Genomic DNA, 23,734 nt, shown 5'->3' on the forward strand with positions numbered 1-23,734 from the left:
CAGTGTGATCAGGACTGCACACACCCCGACTGAGATCAGGGCCCCCGTTGTGCCAGGCGCTGCCCAGACCCCAACTGAGATCAGGCCCCCAATGGTGTCGGGTGCTGCACAGACCAGAGAGAAACTCTTACAGTCTCAGTAGGCAAAGCAAATAGGGAAAGGGTCCTTATCCTCCTGTTACAGAGGGGAAACAGAGGAAAAAAGATATTAAGACTCAGTTTCCATGTCCCTTGGATATTTTATACTTTATATTGTATAATGGGCACTAGGGGCAGCAGAGGGCGGGGGAGGGGAAGGGGCGGCTATACTGTATAATGGGCACTAGGGGTAGCAGAGGGTGGGGGCAGGGAAAGGGCGGCTAGACTGTATAATGGGCACTAGGGGGCAGCAGAGGGTGGGGGTGGGGAAGGGGCGGCTATAGTGTATAATGGGCACTAGGGGGCAGCAGAGGGTGGGGGTGGGGAAGGGGCAGCTATACTGTATCATGGGCACTAGGGGGCAGCAGAGGGTGGGGGTGGGAAGGGGCGGCTATACTGTATCATGGGCACTAGGGGGCAGCAGAGGGTGGGGGTGGGAAGGGGCGGCTATACTGTATAATGGGCACTAGGGGGCAGCAGAGGGTGGGGGCGGGGAAGGGGCGGCTATACTGTATAATGGGCACTAGGGGGCAGCAGAGGGTGGGGGCGGGGAAGGGGCGGTTATATTGTATAATGGGCACTAGGGGCAGCAGAGGGTGGGGGTGGGGAAGGGGCGGCTATACTGTATAATGGGCACTAGGGGCAGCAGAGGGTGGGGGTGGGGAAGGGGCGGCTATACTGTATAATGGGCACTAGGAGCAGCAGAGGGTGGGGGCGGGGAAGGGGCGGCTATACTGTATAATGGGCACGAGGGCAGCAGAGGGTGGGGGTGGGGAAGGGGCGGCTATACTGTATAATGGGCACTAGGAGCAGCAGAGGGTGGGGGCGGGGAAGGGGCGGCTATACTGTATAATGGGCACGAGGGCAGCAGAGGGTGGGGGTGGGAAGGGGCGGCTATACTGTATAATGGGCACGAGGGCAGCAGAGGGTGGGGGTGGGGAAGGGGCGGCTATACTGTATAATGGGCACTAGGGGCAGCAGAGGGTGGGGGCGGGGAAGGGGCGGCTATACTGTATAATGGGCACTAGGGGCAGCAGAGGGTGGGGGAGGGGAAGGGGCGGCTATACTGTATAATGGGCACTAGGGGCAGCAGAGGGTGGGGGCGGGGAAGGGGCGGCTATACTGTATCATGGGCACTAGGGGCAGCAGAGGGTGGGGGCGGGGAAGGGGCGGCTATACTGTATCATGGGCACTAGGGGGCAGCAGAGGGTGGGGGCGGGGAAGGGACGGCTATATTGTATAATGGGCACTAGGGGCAGCAGAGGGTGGGGGTGGGGAAGGGGCCGCTATACTGTATAATGGGCACTAGGGGCAGCAGAGGGCGGGGGCGGGGAAGGGGCGGCTATACTGTATAATGGGCACTAGGGACAGCAGAGGCTGATAGGTGCGGAGGGGTCGGCTTTACTGAATAATTAGGACCGTACAAAATTCATGGTCCATTTTGGTTAATTTCACGGTCATAGGATTTTTAAAATGGTAAATTTCACGGTTTCAGAGATTTAAATGTGATGTTTCACAGTGTTGTAACCTTGGGGGTGCCAACCCACAGGGAGCTGTGGGGCGCTTGCAAGGCTGTTTTAGGCATTTTGAAATATCGTCATATTGACGTCTGCGGTGCTGCTGGCGAAGGCGCTGCCTTTAGAGCTCGGCTGCCGGTCAGCAGCTCCCACTCTCCAGCTGCCTGTATCTGAAGGCAGCGCCTCTGCCAGCAGCTGCGCAGAAGTGAGGGTGGCAGTTCTGTGAACTACAATAACCAGTTTTTATGGTCTGCGCAGTGGCGGATTAATGATTTTGCCACCCCTAGGCCCTGAAATAATTGCCACCCCACCCCAGCAGCTCCCCGCCCCAGCTCACCTCCGCTCCGCCTCCGCCTCCTCCCCTGAGTGCGACTCCGGGTCCTGCTTCTTCCTGCTCCCTGCCAGCACTTGTGCGCCAAACAGCTTCGCACAGCTGGGAGGGACGGGGAAGAGCGGGGAACGCGGCCTGCTCAGGGGAGGAGGTGGGGCTGGGGCGGGGATTTGGGGAAGGGGACCAATAGGGGCAGGGGGGTGGAGTTGGGGCGGGGACTTTGGGGAAGGGGTTGGATTGGGGGCGGGGAATGGAGGCGGGGAAGGGGTGGGCCCAGGAGGCGAGACCTCCCACCGGTGACGGGGGAAGTTGGTGCCTCTGGCTGCTCTTACAAATTTGCCGCCTCTGCAAATTTGTCGGCCTTAATACACCGCTGGGTCTGCGATGCGTTTTTCACGGCTGTGAGTTTGGTCGGGCCCTATATACATGGGCACTGGGGCAGCAGAGGGTGAGGCGTATGAGTGACTCCAACTGATTGATGTCTGTTTTATGGTGAAGCATTTTATGTTAGATGACTTTTTGTTGATTTTAAGCTGGACAGGACCCTGATGATCGTCTTGTGGGAACTCCTGCATATCGCAGGCCAGACAAACTGATCCAGCATTTTCTGCATCTAGTTCCTAGCTCTGTTTGAACTGGAGCACATCTTTTAGAAAGACAGCTATGTCCCTTTGGAGATCTCAGTGATGGGGAGGGCACCCAGTCCCGAGCTCAGTGATCCCCACGGTTAATTTCCCTCACTTAATAATTTCCACTTTATTTCTAGTCTGAATCTGGTTCAACTGCCAGTCGCTGGGTCTCATTCTGCGCTTCTGCTGTCTGATGAGAAAGCTGCCTAAATGTCTGAAATCATCCGACATCCAAGACTCTTGTGATCTCTCTTCATTCCAGCATCACGTTAGCCGTCTAATGTCTCCTCCATCCCCATGGTATCAGGGCACTTTGCAATCTCCTAATGTTACACACCTGCAGTCTAAATACTTTAAGATTGTGGTTGATGAGAGTATACAAGGACCTTCATGGGGAGGAAACACCAGGCACTCTATTTCTGTTTAATGTAGCAGAGAATGGCAGAAAAAGAATGAAGGCCTGGAAGTTGAAACCAGACAAATTGAACTTAGAAATAAGGCCCCAGTTTTTAATTGTGAGGATGAGGAATCGTGGCAACAAACGATCAAAGGGAGCAAACGCCACCTTCTCCATCTCTGGGTGGCTTCCAGTCCAGACTCGGCAACTTTGTGGAAGGTGCTTTAGCCAGACACAAGTGATTGGGCTCAGTGCTGGGGTAACTGGGTGAAATTCTCTGGCCTGGCTTTAAAATGTTAAAATTGTTCTGGTGGGAGGCAATTCACGAAGGCTGGTTCAGGGTGTGAACTCCCCAGCTCTACAGGGCTTCTTGTGAAAATGGACATGGAAGGGATGCATCAAGGCAATGTCCAAAATTTCCCCCTGGGGTAGACAATGGATCCCACCCCAAAACTAATCCCCAGAGAGATCCCCCTACTCAGAACCTCTTTGTAACCCCCTCCCAGCATGTCCTCCCATCTCTCTCATAGCTGATCCCCAGAGGTTTATGAGTCTGTCAGACGGGGGACCTGAGCTGGGATTTTGAATGGAGCCTTCCAGAGCTAGGTGCCCTGATCCCACAAGAGATCCCCTAACTCCCTTAGGCCCCTTTGCAGACCCCAGCCACAGTCCTCCAGCAGTAAGATTCTTAGGCTTTGTTACACTAGCACTTTTGTCGGCAAAACTTTGTTGGTTAACAGTGTGAAAAAACGCTCCCCTGGCTGACAGAAGTTTCACCAAGAAAAGCGCAGGTGTGGACATGGCTATGTCGGCGGGAGATGCTCTCTCCCATGGGCACAGAGTGGCTACAAAACAGACCTTACCGTGGCGCAGCTGCAGCTGTCCAGCGGTGCCACTGTAAGGTCTGTCATGTAGACACAGCCTACATGTCCCACAGGGACCCAAGTAGCGCTGGTCGGACGGTCAGCCCAGCTTTGCACAGCATGGGAGGCTGAATGTCGCCCCGTGGCAATCGGATCCTCCCAACCCGGCCTCTTTATTTTGTTCTCCTTTAAAGAAACGAACTGCTAGCCTGAGCTCTGAGCTTCCTTTTCTACATGAACTGACCCTGCCACTCTCACCTGCTTTGCCTTCTGAAATTCTGCAGCTCAGAGGTAAGATCTAAACTGGTGGAAACTCCTGCTCCAATTCTCAGAGGAGCCACGGTGGGGTCTGCCGAGCCCTCTGCTCGAATCTCTAGGTGACAAGTTCTTTCCTACACGCAGGAGCCCCAAAACCTCCCCACCCCACCTCTCTAACCCACTAGACCCCATTCCCCACTTAGAGTTGGAGATAGAACCCAGGTGTCCTGGATCTCAGCGCCCCCGCCCCACACAAACCACTAGACTCCATTCCTCACCCCCCCAACCAGAGCTGGGGAGAGGACCCAGGAGTCCTGACGAAAATGGATTCCACTCCAAAACTAATCCCCAGAGAGAATCCCCTTGGAGGAGCTGCTCTAACCTACTGGACCCCACTCCTATTCTAGAGCTAGGGATAGAACACAAGAATCTCCGCTCCCAGACCCTTGCTTTTCCAATTACTTTATTGTCTTCTCCTCCCAGAGCTGGCACTGGAATCCAGGAACCCTGATTCCCAGCCCCACTGCTCTAATTCCCAGGACTCCCTTCTCATCCCTGATAGAACCCAGGGAGCTGGACTTCCAGCCCCCCCATTCCAACCGCTAGACCCCCACCTCCTCCCACAGCTGGGAATAGGACCCAAGTGCTCTGACACCCAATTGCACCTGCCCTCACCACCTGAAGTCCTGCCCTCCAGCAGCCAATTAACTGAGCCATCTCCTCTGTCTACACCTGTGGGCTTTCCAGCATGAAGATTCAGAGCCTCTCAGGAACTAACTGTGGTGTGGTCTCCTCCTGGCCAAAGTCCTGCTTCCTCAGCTCCTATCCCCTTGGATAATAGATGAGCTGTCTGCAGAGCGTCGCTGACGCCGTCCTCCCATAGCTGCCGGTTATATACAGCCCGGGGTGGTGGGAGGGACTCCCGGGCTCAGCTAACACTGTGGAATGGGCAGCGTTGTGCAACCAGTGCCGGTAATGTTAGAGGGCTTCGTCCTTCACCCTCTCACGTCCCTGGTCCTTCTCGCATGAACAGAGAGCAACAACACCTGAAGTCCGAAGGTGCAAACAATTCAATGTTTATTGGGGTGAACTTCCAGGAAGCTTAAATCCAAGTTCTTTTCCCCTTATTTTCGAATCTCAACTTACTTCCTGTTTGTCCCTAATTTATATAGTAATATTCTCAGCTATACCTTAACCAATCATTTTACTGAAATGTACCTAACCAATCCTAACATATTGTAACATAATACTCTAACCAGTTATATCCCACTACCCTAATTAACTTACACCTAGCCAAATTAATTATACAGCAGACAGAAACAATTAGAGAACCAGACAGATTTACAATAGAAAAGTGGGGGCCATAAAGATAAAACATACAGAAATGAGGGTTTCACAACCACAACTATTGAGAAGTGATTTCTTGCCAGACAGGATGCTATCAAACTAAGTTTTCTTTAACCATCTTTCTCTGGAGGCGATAGGCACTATCAGGACAGGATTGTATTCCTAACAGCCCAATAGCACCTGATTTCAGTGTGACTAGTTTGGAATGTGAGGAGGTGACCGGTCGCTTCCCAGCTCATGGCTGCCTCTGCTGCTTAGCCACAGGCCTCAAGAACAGGGCCTCAGACTGACACTGTGAGAGAAGGCCCTTACACAGGCAGACAGTGATTGTCATTCTTTTTTTTATACCTTTATAACTAGCTAAATGTTAAACATATACCTAAATTCTTAAAGTAATAGGCCTTTACAGACAGGCCTGAATATCTATATCCTAACAGGTAACGTCAATTGTGAAACAAACAGACCTTGGAACAGACACTCCCCTGTCTGTTCATTCAGGCCCATAGCGCGGGGAGCTCTCCCCGTCAAAAAGGGCTTAGCAAAAGTCAGCCACGTGCCTTAGACAGAACCAAGGGCGAGTCTCCCAACTTGTGCCATCAATGCAACGTCCCTGGTCAGGAGAGAGGAATAACTACGCCTTCTTTTGCTATTCAGAGAGGCTGAGCTATTCCAAGAGACCTAAGGGAATGAGGTGCCCAACTCCCATGGACCATCTCCGGGAGCTAGATTCACAAAGGGGCTTAGGCACCTAAAGGCCCCTAGAGCTGAGTGCTGACAAGGAGTTTGGCTCCTTGCACTTGAAGTGATAGCTTTCTACCACACCACGCAGTCACCCAAGGGTAAGCCACTTGGGAGGAAGACAGCACCTCGTTGGCTATAAAACCACCTTTATGACACTCAAGTGTGTTTACACAGATGCTAAAACATAACTTATATAACTTCTGTCTGGCTTTATCTGTATAGACTCTCTTCTTTTCTGCTATGTTTTGCGAAGGCCGATAAGCATTGTTTGTCGTGTGCAAGAATTAATAGTGGCAAGTTGTAAATACACTGCGAATGGCAGGTGTTCAACCCGCTTGGGTGAAAAGGCAACAAACCACTTGGACCTTATCAATGACCAGGACAGCAGTCTGGTAGAGGGATAAGATTATCTGGAGAACAAAGGAAGGAGGATGCGGTTTAAGGAGAGTCCTGACTTGAAAGGAATGTCTAAATGCTCTGTATTCGGGATCAAAAAGGATCCTAATGAGAAGCCATAAAATGAAACTGTAAAAGTGGGACTTTCTCCCTTCTCTCTTTCTAGCAATAACCCTCCATTTCAACCCTTACCAATTCCTGACTGAAAGTAAAACTGCTCTAATTAGGGTACGTCTACACTACGAAATTAGGTTGAATTTATAGAAGTCGATTTTTAGGAAGTGATTTTATACAGTCGATTGTATAAGGCTGTATCCCTGCAATTTGAAGGACATACTGCTTGGAAAATGTTTTCAAGAGGATATGGGTGACCTCTCTAACTCCTGTTTCCACCCAGTGGTGCAAGCTTTGATTACTACTTATATGGTTGAAGACGGCTCTAGCTCCTTTGGGGATGCATGTTTGCAAATACTTTACCTAAGAGCAAAGCTTCTGATATCATGGCTATGGCAATGGTGAGATGCTCTATATGCCATGGAATCCAATGACCTTACTGGCCTGTTTTCTAATCAGTAAGTCACTGGAGTGCCAATTATTTTTATAATATTTTTGGGAAATCCACACTTAAAACAGTACAGTGCCTGGGCAGGGTGGCACTAGATACGCCTCAAGTACTGGACGGGCGACCCGTTGTGGCAGACCAGGCGGATACGGGCTATGGTGGAGCTGCCCTGGTAGAGGCACGGGCCCTTGGGTAGGCGGGTGCAGACGGTCAGCTGGAAGGTGCCCAGGCTGTCGCGGGCATCTTGCCCGTGGCTCAACCCCGAGGTGCAGACGGCTCTCAGCTGGGCCTCGCTGGCGTGGACGAAGGTGTTCTTGCCCTGGCAGCGGATGCTACGCTTCCCCATCATGGTGGTGCAGTACAGCTGGTCGTTCTCAGCCCATGACTTGGGGAAGTCGAGATGCCTCTTCAGGAATTTATCATACTGGGCGTCGGCTGTCGAGAGTGCCAGGCAAGCGGCTGCCAGGCAGAGCAGGGGCAGGAGAGCTGGGCGGGGTGGCTTTGGGGCCATGGCGGGCTGGCCCTGGGTTTGTCTGTAGCAGGGAGAACAGGGCCTGCGGGACGGAGACACCATGGGGAGCTGCTTCTAGTGTGGAGCATCCTGGCACCAAATGCCCCTCCGACCCCAAAGCTCCGCCCCCGCCTATAGTCCTCCCAGTCTTCCCTCTCCCATTATCCCCTCCACTCTGCCCCCAAATCTTTTTCCCCTCACATTATCCCCCCAATCTGCCACCCAGCTCCACCCCGTCCCATGGTTCCCCCCACTCTGACCCCATATTATCCCCCCCACTCTGCCCCCAAACTTTGCCCCTCACATTATCCCCCCAATCTGCCTCCTCCCCTTATCTCTCCACTCTGCCTCCAAACTTGTGCCCCCTCCCATGGTCCCCCCACTCTGCCCCCAGAGCCTTGCCTCACCCACCCCACCCCCAAAGACCCCCCCACACTCTAACCACTAGACTGCACTTCCCTCCAAGAGCCGGGCTAGAGCCCAGAGGCAGAACTTGATGAATAGTGGGTGTTGGGGCCATCACACGGAACTCAATATGTGTCTTTGGTTTGGGGCATCAGGAGAACAAAATATTTTGAAACTTTCAACCAGCTGACAAGGTGAAAACAAGTCATGTCAGGTGGAAACCAAACCTGCCACTGCACCCCAACGGGACAGGTTTCCCTTCCGTGTCGGCACTTGGATTAAAGTAGAGGAGGAGAAGATTTCCTGAAGGGCTGGAGTCAGGCCTCCCTTTAACCTGTCACCCAGTGGGCTGGGGAGCTAGCGGGTATGTGGGACCCGGGTTCAAGTCCCCCCTCTGCCTGCCGAGGAGGAGGAGTTGAATAGGGGCTCATGGGGGTTAAGGGAAGAGGAGGGTTGGGACACAGAAAAGGGGAACATTTGGCGGGGGAGTGATAGGGAGACTGGGGGAGCATTGGGGAAGGAGATCCTGTCAGCCCCACATTACCCTCCTGTATATGTGCCACTATCAGTGGGGCCCCCAGCCCCTCCCACTGGGGTGTGACCTCCCCCTTCCCTGCCCCCTCATGTGATCCAGATTCTGGGGGACTTGCTTATCTCAGAGCATCTGAGCCTTTTCTCTACCCCACTGTGTGAGCTAGGATCTGGTGGTCCCTGGCCCCCAGAGGTGTTTGAGCCCTGTCTCCATTCCCTGTCCTCTGTATGTGTACCAGGATCTGGGGGCGGGGAGGGAACTGCACATTTACGGGCATCTGACCCCTCATCCCTGCCCCCTTCATGTGAGCCAGAATCTGGAGGGGGCTTGTCTTTCTGGGGTTCTCCGAGCGCCACTCTATCCCCTATGTAAATCAGGGTCTGGGGCAGACCTGGCCTTCTGCACAATGAGTTTACAACGGGCATGTTCGGCCACACATGTGTTAACAGGGCATAGCGGGGCAGCACTGAAAGCGGCCCTAGTTAAGGTTACATGGGCAGCCTTACCTGTGCGTTTCCCACTTTCCAGACCTTTGAGTTTTGCTCAGCTCAGAGTTCTGTCAGGGGATGACCCACCGCCAAGCACCCTACACTCGGCGCTGTGCCGTTTATCAGAGTAAAGTTCAAGTCCCTGCTCCAATGGCTAATTACTGAGTCCAAGTAGAACAAATGCAAGAGGAGAGACCCAGAGAGAGATCCAAGTTCAAATCCTTTCTGTTCATCAGGCAGAGTCTCCCACATCCCCGATAAGTGACCAAACCTTGGGGCTAAAGGGCCGGTATTTTCTCCTCAGCCATCCTGTACCTCTCATCTTCCTCTGCTTTTGTCACAATACCCAGCCTCAAAATGAAAAATTCCCACCTGACTCAGAGCCTCTCCCATGGCCATTTCTGCCACATTTTGATCACTCAGGTTCAGCCGACTCAGGAATTTGCAGCTCATTTCGGGTCGACTGAAAGGGCGTTTGTTTGGAGAACAAATGACTATCGGCTGAAAGGTTCTTGGCCAGCTCTGCCTAGGAGTTCTGGCTCACTGCCTCCACCTACTGTGACCCATCAGCCCCAATGAGCCCCCAGAGCTAGGAAGACACCTCAGAACCTGACCCCAGCTGGGTTGCCAACTCACCCTGTCCTGGGGCTCGTCTGGGAGCTGGATCCGGAAAGAGTCTGAGCCTTCTCCCACTCTGGGGCCCTTATATGGAGCCCAAGGGCGGGAGACACACAATGAGCAACTCAGCAAACACAGATGGGGAGCAGAGACTCCCAATCAATGGCCATAAAAGTAGGCACCGGGTTGGTAAATATTTGCTGTCAAGTGTCGAAGATCTGCCCATGCCCCTCAATCCCAACTCACAGCTCCCTGCTATCCCAGCCCTACCCCAACACAGCTTTAGCAGCACCCCTCAGGCCTGAACCACACCCCCTCCCATTCCTCCACACCCTCCCTCTACCCCCCATTCAACCCAGCAGCCACAATGCCCATCTCTCACACACCTGTGACACCCATCACCATGGTCTCTGGTCGCTGTGTTCTGTCCCCATCCCCACCCCTTTCTCTGCAGGTGGCTTTTATACTATAGGGTCTCTGCTGCCAGGATTGTCCCTGGCACTGTGTTTGTCCAGCACCGAACACATGGGACCCAGTCATGATGGGGGATGCTGGGATACAGCAAGGCAATGAAATCTCTCCCCCCTTGGACACGGAGCCACCTGCCATACCCTGTTAATCTCCTAGGAATTGGTTAAGGGGGATTTTGGGAACCCCTAGGGGCTGCCATTGTACAGGGCACTGCACAGTCACAGAGGAAGAAACAACCCCTGCCCAGCAGAGCTTCCAGTGCACATAGAGAGAAAGGTTGGGAGGGGAAACTGAGGCACAGGCAGCAAAGCATGAGGGCCAAGGTCACACAACAGGGAACAGAACCCACATGTCCTGAGTCCCAGCTCCATTCCTCCTCCTCTAGCCCACAATTCCTGGCTTTGCAAATTATGGACCTTATCCCAGACACACTGCAAGCAACTGGAGTCTTTCCCTGACTGCGGTTCCGGCCCTGCGCTGGAAAAGGGAATGTTCCTGCAACCCCATTGTGCAGAAGGTGAAACTGAGGCACAGAGAAGGGAAGTGTCTTGCCCCATGTGCAGAGTCAGGAATTGAACCCAGGAGTCCTGACTCTCACAGCACAAGACACTACCCTGGGAAAACTAAGCTAGTCTCGTCTTTCCTAGCCCAGAGGAGCTCAGAGCAGAATGCTCCTGTCCCACCCTCGGTGAACGAGAACAGCAAAAAGCTCAAACCTGGTGGCCGATGAGGAAATAGCGCCCAGCTCTGAGGACAGACACACACCAGCTGGTGTCGTTTTGTTCTGTGTTTGCAGCGCTGAGCACAATGGGCCACGTGTCCAGCCCCGGGCGGCCTCACTATTCAAACAGTGTCTATTTGTCTGTGTCCCTCTGACCCCACACGTACCTGCCAGCCAGTGATTTATCTACCCGGCCTAGCATCCGGCCTTGGAGCAGTGCCAATTCATACCAGCTGGGGACCTGTTCCAAAACCGCCCTGAACATTAGCAGCTTTATCTCCCTCTCCCTCATGCCAGCAGCCAAGTTATTGCAGATTCTCAGTACCAGGCGAGCGTGGAGAACCAGATCCTAGCTCCGTCCGTCTCTCTATAGCAGCGGTTTGTCATGCTCTGGTCCATGCGGTCTCCGTGTTGGTGCCAGGTTTCTACTTGCCACAGCTCAGCCGGGCCTCCGCTAATGCTCCCCCTGCGTCTGCAGCTACAGTGCTATTTACACTGGCGCTAGCATGCTGAGAGCTCGCCCAGTCTGTGCACACGAGCAGGGACTCGCACCCCCAGCTTGGAGAGCGGAGACACGGCCTGAGCCCACTCCACAGAATGAACCCCACTCCTGCCACACTGTGCAGCCCCTTCAGTCAACCCTTCACTCTCATGCACATGATGCCACCTGGCTCTCCGTGTTCACCACCTCTTCATTAAACCGTCTCCTCACCTCCCACCTCGCTGGGGACAATCCCCACAGCAAAAAGACCCCTCTGCCCCAACGACCAACCCCCGAAGGTGCTGAGCCAGCGAAAGGATGCTGGCAGCAAAGGCCCAATCCTGCCAAGCCTGGAAGAGGTGGGTTTTCCATAGAGCTGCCAACCCACCAGGATTGCCCTGGAGTCTCCAGGAATTAAAGATTAACCTTTAATTAAAGATTATGGCAAGTGATGAAACCTCCGGGAATATGTCCAACCAAAATTGGCAACCATAGTTTTCCTCCTTTCATGGAGTTACGGAAAGAGAAGCAGAATGGTGGCCTTCACCCCTGGAGCTCCCCCTGGTGGCCCAGTGCAGCATCACCATTAGATCCCTGCCTCAGTTTCCCCAGTGGGCTTTTGTTATGTATTTTGAGCAGCACCTAATTTATTTAACCCAAAGGTGTTATACAAACAGGCCTTTGCCCCAGCATCTCTACCCGGGGGGCGTGGGGGCTGAGTCCATCTTAGTCCATCAACCTCACTTACGTCCAGGTCCGTTACTGGCCAGCCCCCCATGGCCCAGAATCCTCTTCTGAAGTCAGGGCCTCTGATGACCAGCAGGGAAAGGGTCTCTCCCGCGGGGTCAAACTGCACAGACCCTCCCTCAGAAGAGGATGTCGTCCCTTCACTCTGGCGCTGCTTCCTGGTGACGTCCTACCGCGAAGGAGGTGGGGGGGGGCAGTTTTCCCTCAGACGTGGAGTGTATAGCACCTCCCTTTCAAAGCAGCTCTGTAGCCTTTTATTCTGTTTAATGTTAATCATATCTCAGTGGGTTCGGCTCTGGCAGCTACAGTCAAGTTCAACAGAGTCACTTCTGTTTGTTCTAGTTTTAGAGTTCACAGGAACACATGAAACCATAGGCAAACAACACAGACAAATACAAGAGCATCGGTCTTTCAGTAATTTTATTAAAGTTACCAACAAAGCTATAAATGTCACAGCATATACAATTCCTATAGATACGTATCATGAACTAGTTATACCTACAGGTGTACTCACATCCTCCTAGATGGTGTTAGAGTCTGTTGGCCCTCTCATGGATTGACCATCAATATGAGAGTGGTTCCTGCTGGAGTGTCCCATAGGAAGCCCAGGTTCCCTGCTCTGGGCACCCCTTTTTATACTGTGAGCCTGTCTATACCTACACTCTGCGCATGGACATGAAAGACCTTCTCTTTCTTATTGGTTTGTGTCCCCTGGAAACACAAGGGACGCCAAATTCTATAGGCTGGGTAGGTTCTTGTCAACACTGATGGACCACCTTTGTCTGAGGTTAGGGCAGGCGTTAGACACCATATTTGCTGTTACAGCATTTTCTGATTTAATTTTAATCTTCCCAGCTGTACTTTCGCAACATTACCGATTAGTGCCTCTTTCCCATCCTCTTGGGTTATTTCTCGGTCATTGTCTTGCGCCATCATTTCTTGTCTCCAAGGCCTAAAAGAGCTAAGCTAGAGTCTTGCAGGTTTCAGGCTACAGGTCTTGCATTTCAGCTTGTCTTACTCCTATCTAATACTTGGTTCCGTCAGGATATGCTTCTACGGGCACAGTGTTCTGAAGATTCAGAGCAGGCTGCGCAGCAGGGACAGGAGGATGGTGAAGAAATTTGGCAGCATGTGACCTCCAGAAGAAGAAAGGGGAGCGTCCATGTACCAGCAACGCAGATACAGGTAAGTAACCGTTTTCATGTTCTCTCCACAGGTACTAATGCGGAGAGTGGACTAGATGATACATCTGAGGGAAGGGAACAGAAGGAGACTCTGCTGATTGGAAGGCATGAGATGCACTGTCCTAGGGTTGGGGGTTCCACGACCACCACTCCCAAGAGAAGGAGGTGGGTGGTGGTGGTTGGGGACTCTCTCCTCAGGGGGACTGATTCATCTATCTGCCGCCCCGACTGGGAAAAGCGAGAAGTCTGCTGCTTGCCAGGAGCTAGGATTCACGATGTGACGGAGAGACTGCCGAGACCCATCAAGCCCTCGGATCGCTACCCCTTCCTGCTTCTCCACGTGGGCACCAATGATACTGCCAAGAATGACCTTGAGTGGATCACTGCAGACTACGTGGCTCTGGGAAGAAGGATAAAGGAGTTTGAGGCGCAAGTGTTCTTCTCATCCATCCTGCCCGTGGAAGGAAAAGGCCTGGGTAGAGACCGTCGAATCGTGGAAGTCAACGAATGGCTACACAGGTGGTGTCGGAGAGAAGGCTTTGGATTCTTTGACCATGGGATGGTGTTCCAAGAAGGAGGAGTGCTAGGCAGAGACGGGCTCCACCTAACAAAGAGAGTGAACAGCATCTTCGCAAGCAGGCTGGCTAACCTAGTGAGGAGGGCTTTAAACTACGTTCACCGGGGGAAGGAGACCAAAGCCCTGAGGTAAGTGGGGACGTGGGATACCGGGAGGAAGCACAAGCAGGAGAACGCGAAAGGGGAGGGCTCCTGCCTCATACTAAGAAAGCAGGACAAACAGCAAGTTATCTCAAGTGCCTGTACACAAATGCAAGAAGCCTGGGAAACAAGCAGGGAGAACTGGAAGACCTGGCATAGTCAAGGAATTATGATGTGATTGGAATAACAGAGACTTGGTGGGATAACTCACATGACTGGAGTACTGTCATGGATGGATATAAACTGTTCAGGAAGGACAGGTAGGGCAGAAAAGGTGGGGGAGTTGCACTGTATGTAAGGGAGCAGTATGACTGGTCAGAGCTGAAGTATGAAACTGCAGAAAAACCTGAGTGTCTCTGGATTAAGTTTAGAAGCATGAGCAACAAAGGTGAAGTCGTGGTGGGAGTCTGCTATAGACCACCAGATCAGGGGGATGAGGTGGATGAGGCTTTCTTCCGACAACTAACAGAAGTTACTAGATCTCAGGCCCTGGTTCTCATGGGAGACTTCAATCACCCTGATATCTGCTGGGAGAGCAATACAGCGGTGCACAGACAATCCAGGAAGTTTTTGGAAAGTGTAGGGGACAATTTCCTGGTGCAAGTGCTGGAGGAACCAACTAGGGGCAGAGCTCTTCTTGACCTGCTGCTCACAAACCGGGAAGAATTAGTAGGGGAAGCAAAAGTGGATGGGAACCTGGGAGGCAGTGACCATGAGATGGTCGAGTTCAGGATCCTGACACAGGGAAGAAAGGAGAGCAGCAGAATATGGACCCTGGACTTCAGAAAAGCAGACTTTGACAACCTCAGGGAACTGATGGGCAGGATCCCCTGGGAGAATAACATGAGGGGGAAAGGAGAGCTGGCTGTATTTTAAAGGAGTGAAATTAGGAAGGCCAAACCACACCTGGAGGTGCAGCTAGCAAGAAATGTTAAGAGTAACAAGAAGGGTTTCTTCAGGTATGTTAGCAACAAGAAGAAAGTCAAGGAAAGTGTGGGCCCCTTAATGAATGAGGGAGGCAACCTAGTGACAGAGGATGTAGAAAAAGCTAATGTACTCAATGGGTTTTTTTGCCTCTGTCTTCACAAACAAGGTCAGCTCCCAGACTGCTGCACTGGGCAGCACAGCATGGGGAGGAGGTGACCAGCCCTCTGTGGAGAAAGAAGTGGTTCGGGACTATTTAGAAAAGCTGGAAGAGCACAAGTCCATGGGGCCGGATGCACTGCATCCGAGAGTGATAAAGGAGTTGGCGGATGTGATTGCAGAGCCATTGGCCATTATCTTTGAAAACTCATGGCTATCGGGGGAGGGCCCGGATGACTGGAAAAAGGCTAATGTAGTGCCCATCTTTAAAAAAGGGAAGAAGGAGGATCCTGGGAACTACAGGCCAGTCAGCCTCACCTCAGTCCCTGGAAAAATCGTGGAGCAGGTCCTCAAGGAATCAATTCTGAAGCACTTAGAGGAGAGGAAAATGATCAGGAACAGACAGCATGGATTCACCAAGGGCAAATCATGCCTGACTAATCTAATTGCCTTCTAGGACGAGATAACTGGCCCTGTGGATGAGGGGAGAGCAGTGGATGTGTTGTTCCTTGACTTTAGCAAAGCTTTTGACATGGTCTCCCACAGTATTCTTGCCAGTAAGTTAAAGAAGTATGGGCTGGATGAATGGACTATAAGGTGGATAGAAAGCTGGCTAGATTGTCTGGCTCAATGGGTAGTGATCAATGGCTCCATGTCTGGTTGGCAGCCGGTATCAAGTGGAGTGCCCCAAGGGTCGGTCCTGGGGCCGGTTTTGTTCAATATCTTCATTAATGATCTGGAGGATGGCGTGGATTGCACCCTCAGCAAGTTTGCAGATGACACTAAACTGGGAGGAGAGGTAGATACGCTGGAGGGTAGGGATAGGATACAGAGGGCCCTAGACAAATTAGAGGAATGGGCCAAAAGGAATCTGATGAGGTTCAACAAGGAGAAGTGCAGAGTCCTGTACTTAGGACGGAAGAATCCCATGCACCGCTACAGACTAGGGACCGAATGGCTAGGCAGCAGTTCTGCAGAAAAGGACCTAGGGGTTACAGTGGACGAGAAGCTGGATATGAGTCAACAGTGTGCCCTTGTTGCCAAGAAGGCCAATGGCATTTTGGGATTTTGATGAAGCGGGACTGTTCTTAATGTTTCCTCTGAATATTGTGGGGTTGCCTCAGTTTCCCCTAGGCAGTTCTTAAGTATCTAGGTGGTGGGATAAGGGTGTATGATCATTGCAGAGCCCTAGAGGGCAGGTGTGTGCAGGGGTCTGGACACAGAGAATGGCCAACACCCTGTTTCCTGGCAACAGATGGCCTGGGCCCTTCCCCCCTGCAAGGTGAGAGCTGAAGGGCTGGAGAACAAAGGACTCAGGTGACCTCCTGGCCCGGGAAAGGGACAAAGCCCAGGCGGGCGGAGGGCGGGGCTGGAGAGAGTTTCAGTTTGGGGCTGTCTGGGGATGAGGAGTGAAGTGCAGACGTGGTTGTCTGGCTCACTGCTCCCCAAAGTGGACCCAGCTGAGGGGATCCTGTTCTCTGCACCTACAAGCTCTGTGTTAGACCATGTTCCTGTCGTCTAATAAACCTCTGTTTTACTGGCTGGCTGAGAGTGAAGTCTGACTGCGGAGTTGGGGTGCAGGACCCTCTGGCTTCCCCAAGACCCTGCCTGGGCGGACTCGCTATGGGAAGTGCACGGAGGGGCAGAGGATGCTGAATGCTCCGAGGTCAGACCCAGGAAGGTGGAAGCTGTGTAAGCTGTGTGTCCTGAAGACAGGCTGCTCAGAGAAAGGAGACTTCCCCAGAGTCCTGACTGGCTTCATGGGGAGCAGTTCCAGAACATCACCCAGGGACCTTGTGACAACTGGTGGCAGACGTGGGATGTCCTGCACCCCGTGGATAGCGCTTCCTGCAGTAAGTGACTGGGGAGCAGTAAAACGAAGGGGGATTGACGAGGACAAGGCATGCTGAAGGCTCAGAGAGGAGCAGTTTCAGGGGGCGATTCATCCCTGGGAGTGTGTGACCAATGAGAAGGACTGTGCAGTAATGGGGTCCCCCTGGGGACTGCGGTGAGCAGTCTCAGGGGCGGAGGAGCCTGCGGCTTGGCCCTGGGAGAGAGAAGGACTTTTGCAGTAACAGGGTTCCCCTGGGGATTGCAGCGAGCAGTCCAAGGGGCAGAGGAGTCTGCAGCTCGACCGTGGCAAAGAGGTGGTGACCTCGAGAAGGGCTGGCACACTAGGGGTTCTCCCTGGAAACCGTGGGGAGCTAAGAGCACACAGGCCTGTGAGTCCACAACAACTTGGGAAGAGCAGAGTGAGGGCCTGTCACCATCTCCTTAAGAAGGACATTGTAACCCTGTGCAAAAAGAGAGGGTTGCGCATTGGAAAGTTCACCAAAGCACAGTTAATCGTGCAGCTGGAGGAGGATGATCGCTCTAAGGAACAGATTCCTGATCCCAAATGGGGCTATAGCAGGATCTGGGAGCAGCTGGAGTGGTAGCCAGGCCTCCCCAAGACTCCTGTCCCTGACCAGACGGGGGTCTTCACGATCGGGTTCCCCATCCGGGGATCGGAGACGGACGGGATTGGAGCTGAGAGCAAGAGGACTGTGAGAGACAGCGAGAGTCCAAGAAAGAGCTGCAGAAGCAGCAGCAGCATGAACTGGCGGTGGTGGAGCGGAGAGGCATAGGGGACCTCCCAGGGGTGAGTGGAGATAGACCCCGGGGTGCAAGTTCTGCAGGGAACCTTGATACTAAATTGCTGCCCCTGGTTAAGGAGGGGGGGGATGTGGAAGCCCACCTCACTGCCTTTGAGGAGGCTGGTGATTTGAACCAGGGCGACTTTTTTGCGGAAAAGCCCCGGTGTCTAGCTCCCTTGCTGGGTCCCAAGGCCATAGACTCCATCAGCCAGGTGGGTGGGGAGGTGAACAGTCTCCCACTCCTGGTCCCAACCTATATGTGTGTGTGGAGTTTCCTGGGGTCAGGCCCCTCGGACCTCCAGTGGGAGCGGAAGGTGATGGTCAATGGGGAGACATTCCTGGGATGGCGAGATCCTGGGACAGAGAGAACTGTTGTCAGGCCCCTGGTGGTGCAGCCTCAGATGCGGAGGGGCTGTGTGAGCTGGGTGAGGGTCCCAGGTATGAAGCCCCTCGCCCTGCCTATGGCCCAGATCCCTGTGCAGACCCAGGAGGGGTGGGCGGGCTGGCTGTTGGGGTTCTCCAGGATATCAGCTGTGAGACCCTGTTGGGGAGTGACTGTGTCTCTTTGGGACAGGATCCAGGTCCTGCTCCTGTAATGGCCGAGGATTTGAATTTGAATCCAGGGAACCAATCGGCGGAGAAGGAAATGGTCAGTGAAAATGCAGATGACCTGGCTGGCAGCGGGGAGGAGCTGCTAGGCTCAGGATACCTGCCTGCCTGTAACCAGACCCCTGGGGCTGGGTGGGACAGAGAGATGCTCCCGCCCCCTTACACACCGGAAAGGGGGCTCACGCTGGCTCTGATGCAGTGAGGAAAGCAGGGAGCTCGCTGCCTACCCCCACTGGGACAGCAAGGGCAGCGCTGAGCACAGTGGGAGCTGAGGCCCCAGCTGAGTGGGGGGAAACACAGGCAGGGCAGGGTATCTGTTGGGAGTGGCAAGGTGCTTGGTAAGGAAAGTTTGGATGAGCCTAGGCAACATTGTGAGCTGATGGCTTTGTCTAGTCAGCAGGGTGGGAAGGCGAGGAGAGTGGAAGATGAGTGTCCCTGGATCCTACCTGTTAGCTGGGTGGAGAATTGGGACAGTGAAGGAAACGTGCCTGTGTCTGTCAGGGGTATTGACTTGCCTATGGAGGGAGCTACCCCGGTCTCCAAGCAGATGTCTGTGAACAGCCCTATGTGCTGGGACCAGGGGAATGAGATCCCAAGCTGGGTGTCTGGTAAAGAAGAAAGTGTGTCCGGCTCGTCTTTGTCTGTGGAGCAGACAGAAGGGAGCTTTCAGCCTGTGATGGCTGAGGGTAGTGCAGTTGTCTCAGAGTTAGTTCTGGATTCAGCTAAAGCCCAGGAAGGGAATGGTCCTAAGTTTGTGTCTGCTGGGGAGAATGGCGCTGTAACTAGGTCGCATCCAGTTAGTGTCTAGGCAAAATCCCAGAGCCCAGACAATTCTGGTGCTTGTATTTTGCCTGTTGCTAGTGTGTTGTTAGGAAAGGGTGTAGCAACTCTGTCTAATCAGAGTGAGATCCTAGCCAGGGCACAAAGAGAGCATGAAGGTGATGTGATTGTGTTACCTACTGAGGGTGTGGAAACCTGTAGCAAGAAGGAAAAGATTCCTGAACTTGTGTGTGACAAAGGGAAGGAGAATGCTTCTGACCTTTTATCTAGGGAGTCTGTACGTTTGCCTGAAAGGGGATTGTGTAGGAATCCGCCTGATGGGCCAGAGGTAATTCTGGATGTAAGTGAGACCCAGAAAGAGTCTGTTGTTGCTCAGGGAAGTGTTCCTCTAGAGCAAGCGCTAGGTGAAGAGGGTAACGGCAGAATTTCTGTGAAGGGTGAATTGTTGCATAGAAAAGCCCCTGGGGAAAGGAATCCTCATGGTAGTCTTTGCAAGCAGTTTACTGCAACTGAAGGGTGTGAAAGTGACTTAATCAAGAAAGTTTCAGTTCCTAACAGCCAGAAATTTTCTGTGGTGAATGGATCCACTGACTTTCCTGTTGAAAGATCCAGTGTGGATAGCTTTGAGAAGGTCTGAGATGGAGTGAAAGCTGTTAAGAAAGTTAAAGAGTCCTATAACCAAGTGGCTGTGTTTGGCCAGCTTGTTGGGGAGACAAGGTTGTTGAGAGAGGAATGTGTCCATGCTAGTTCTGTAAGTGAACAGTATGTGGCCCAGGTCAAGATGGGGGCTCTTAACCAAGAGAGCTAGAATTGCAGCCCTCCAGACTGGAGCGCTGGAAGAAGACCCAATCCCAGTTTGACCCCCGGGGGCTTTGTGGTGGCAAAAGGGCACGGGCTGCATAAACCTTCTCACATGCGCCATGCGAGTGCTATCGACCACCCCGACCTAAGGGAGGGTGTGAAACTGGAAGGGCCTGGTGTAACTCCCACCAAGGAATGGGAGAGATGCTGGGGCATCCAAGGGAAAGTTGGTGGCTTCGAACTTCCCCAGGTCACTGGCTAAAGTGACCCCGCTCAGTTCGGTCTCGAAGGGGGGAGAGATGTGACGAGGCAGGACTGTTCTTAATGTTTCCTCTGAATATTGTGGGGTTGCCTCAGTTTCCCCTAAGCAGTTCTTAAGTATCTAGGTGGTGGGATAAGGGTGTATGATCATTGCAGAGCCCTAGAGGGCAGGTGTGTGCAGGGGTCTGGACACAGAGAATGGCCAACACCCTGTTTCCTGGCAACAGATGGCCTGGGCCCTTCCCCCCCTGCAATGTAAGAGCTAAAGGGTTGGAGAACAAAGGACTCAGGTGACCTCCTGGCCCGGGAAAGGGACAAAGCCCAAGAGGGCGGTGGGGGAGGGGGCTGGAGAGAGTTTCAGTTTGGGGCTGTCTGGGGATGAGGAGTGAAGTGCAGACATGGCTGTCTGGCTCACTGCTCCCCAAAATGGACCCAGCTGAGGGGTCCTGTTCTCTGCACCTACAAGCTCTGTGTTAGACCATGTTCCTGTCGTCTAATAAACCTCTGTTTTACTGGCTGGCTGAGAGTGAAGTCTGACTGCGGAGTTGGGGTGCAGGACCCTCTGGCTTCCCCAAGACCCTGCCTGTGGGAATAGCATGGAGGGGCAGAGGATGCTGAATGCTCCGAGGTCAGACCCAGGAAGGTGGAAGCTGTGTGAGCTGTGTGTCCTGAAGACAGGCTGCTCACAGAAAGGAGACTTCCCCAGAGTCCTGACTGGCTTCATGGGGAGCAGTTCCAGAGCATCACACGGGGACTCCGTGACAGGGATGTATAAGTAGGAGCATTGCCAACAGATCGAGGGACGTGATCATTCCCCTCTATTCAACATTGGGGAGGCCTCATCTGGAGTACTGTGTCCAGTTTTGGGCTCCACACTACAAGAAGGATGTGGAAAAACTGGAATGGGATGATTTAGTTGGGGATTGGTCCTGCTTTGAGCAGGGGGTTGGACTAGATGACCTCCTGAGGTCCCTTCCAACCCTGATATTCTATGATTCTATGTCTGCTCCTTCACTCATCCCTTGAAATAACTTAGCCATGTTCCCAAAATAGCCCGAGGATTTGAGATCTCCAGATGCAGTGACTCTGCCCCAGCCCCCCAAACACACCGACTCGTTCTGCATTGGCAGGAAAGTGTTTTATTGCAAGAAGCAGCAAGGAAACAAAACTCAGGGACAGCTTCCAGGGCCCCGCCTGGGACAATCTTCTCCCCACAACCTGCCCCCAATACTTAATAGATGCGGGATGGGAGGGGGGTGGCTGTACTGTATAATGGGGACCCAGCGAGGCGGGCACTGGGCTCAGGCTGAGGATCTCAGTGCCAGCTGCAGGAGCTGGGTGCCTGGATTTTCACTCGTGTGGATGGGAACTGGGTACCGAGCATGGGAAATCCCCCTGCAGGCCCCAAGCTGCCAGCCTGTGGGTTAAGGGGAGATGCTGAATGTCCCTGTGGAGACTCATGGCGGATGTTGCCCAGGAGGGGCAGGGATGGGGCAGGAGAGCCCCCAGCCACAGAGGGCTGCCTAGGAGCGAAAGGGGGAGCAGGAGGCCCGTGGCCAGCGCCTGGGCTCTACAGGAGTTCGAGGCAGTGACTAGAGACAGGTCACACGGATCCCACTTCTGAGGACTGTGGTTCTGTATCTACAGCGCCCTAGGAATGAGGATGTCAGCTGGCACTCGGTGATGTCGAAGTGTGCGATACTGACATAGATGTTTCCGTGGACGTGTTTCCCTCCGCAGCCGCAGATGTTTTGCACTTAACTGAAGGGGGCATGGATGAAGATGTTGCTGGCTTTGCAGGCGGGGCGGGTCAGGCCCTGGCGCTGCATCATGCAGTCGCAGTAGCCCTGGTCATTAGGGGTGCTGGATTTGGGGAAGTTGATGTGCTGGTTCATGAACTGCTGGTTGCTGGCGCCTTTCCTGAGCTGGGCCAGGCTGGTGGCCAGCAGGACGAGGATCAGGAAGAGCAAGGGGCAGGGTCCCCACGGGGCCATGGCCATGTCTGTCACTGGATCGAGCTGCAGTGGGGTGAGGGAGGAGATGGATGGAGACAGCATGGGGTGGGGATCTGCCTCCTCCATGGAACCTCCTGGGCCCTAACCCCTCCAACCCACTCTTCCCCCACAACTCCTCTCAGCCCAGGGCAGTGAAATGGGTCTTAACTGTTTGATTCAGAGCCACTCCTATTAACCCATTGATGCTGGGGCACCAAAGTCACACAGCCAACATTGAACAAGGGCTCCCAAATTTTTGGGGGTGCTGGAGGTGTATAAGTGGGTGCCGTCACACTCATCTACTCGCCATTGCATTGCCCCCATCTTACCTGCAATTCACCATCACCTGGCTGATAGTTCCTCTACCTGGGGTGGGGCCAGCGCGTGGAGCTTCCCTGCACCTAGGGGCTGCAGGGTCCTGACGGCCGCTTCCTGGAACCATGAGGAGCCAGGGCATGCAGGGAGCCTGGCACCCGCCTTAGGCCCGGGCCCCTGCTGTGCCACTGACCGCACTTTTAACGGCCCAGTCCACCAGGGTCCCTTTTCGACCGGGTGTTCCAGTCGAAAACAGGACGCCTGGCAATCCTAGCCCTGGGCATCGCAAGGGGCAGCGAGCCAGCCAGGGGAGGGACAGGCCTGGCTGCTGGAAATGCCAGTGTCCAGCAGAGCCAGTGGGAGCCGGGGCCTGGCTCCCCTAGCGCCACCTGAGCACCAGGGCCTGGGGAAAGGGTGAGAGCTGGACGGGACATGTAGGGGGCAGGGCCTGGCTGCCGGCACCAGTCTGGCCTTGGGGATTGGAGTCGTCTCTCCTGGGTCTGGGTCCTGCCCACTGCTTGTGAGGGCTGGGAGCCAGGACTCCTGGGGTCTATCCCAGCTCTGGGTGGGCAGTGGGGTCTCGTGTGTGTTTGGGAGGTTATGAGACAATGTCCCTTTGGGGTCACCTGCTCATCGCCCTCTGTGCTGGCACAGCGGCTGCCAGCCCTGCTACAGCGAAGGTTAAGACCAGCTCCCCATTCAAACCTCAGCTCTCCTAAGTGCTCTAAAATCCACACAGGTACTTGGCTTGTGTCCAGGTTCCTTCCCCACTTTGAACTCTAGGGTACAAATGTGGGGACCTGCATGAAAACCTCCTAAGCTTACTTTTACCAGCTTAGGTTAAAACTTCCCCAAGGTACAAACTATTTTACCCTTGGTTTTCCACTGCCACCACCAAACGTTAATCTGGGTTCCTGAGAAAGCGTTGTTTGGCAAAGTCTTTCCCTCCAAAAATCCTCCCAACCCTTGCACCCTACTTCTTGGGGAAGGTTTGGTAAAAATCCTCACCAAGTTGCATAGGTGACCACAGACCCAAGCCCTTGGATCTTAGAACAATGAAAAAAAGCATTCAGTTCTTGAAAAGAAACATTTTAATAGAAGAAACAGTAAAAAGAAAAGGATCACCTCTGTAAGATCAGGATGGTAAATACCTTACAGGGTAATTAGATTCAAAACATAGAGAATCCCTCTAGGCAAAACCT

General features: G+C 53.5%; 3 protein-coding genes across 3 annotated transcripts in view; all 3 read right to left on the reverse strand.

Annotated features, from left to right (window-relative positions):
• Positions 1-23,734, reverse strand: part of LOC102937210 (ribonuclease pancreatic) — a 391,285-nt gene that overhangs the window by 45,139 nt on the left and 322,412 nt on the right. The gene's annotated exons all lie outside the window — the stretch shown is intronic.
• On the reverse strand, positions 7,273-7,689 carry LOC119563650 (ribonuclease-like). The gene has a single exon (XM_037877136.1). The coding sequence runs from the start codon at positions 7,687-7,689 to the stop codon at positions 7,273-7,275; it is 417 nt and encodes a 138-aa protein (XP_037733064.1).
• LOC122462666 (ribonuclease pancreatic beta-type-like) lies at positions 21,665-22,332 on the reverse strand. Its single transcript, XM_043526910.1, has one exon. It carries the CDS (start codon positions 22,302-22,304, stop codon positions 21,981-21,983), a length of 324 nt encoding a protein of 107 aa, XP_043382845.1. The 5' UTR covers positions 22,305-22,332; the 3' UTR covers positions 21,665-21,980.

This window comes from Chelonia mydas, chromosome 13 (genome assembly GCF_015237465.2).
Source record: "Chelonia mydas isolate rCheMyd1 chromosome 13, rCheMyd1.pri.v2, whole genome shotgun sequence".
NCBI classification, from domain to species: Eukaryota; Metazoa; Chordata; order Testudines; family Cheloniidae; genus Chelonia; species Chelonia mydas.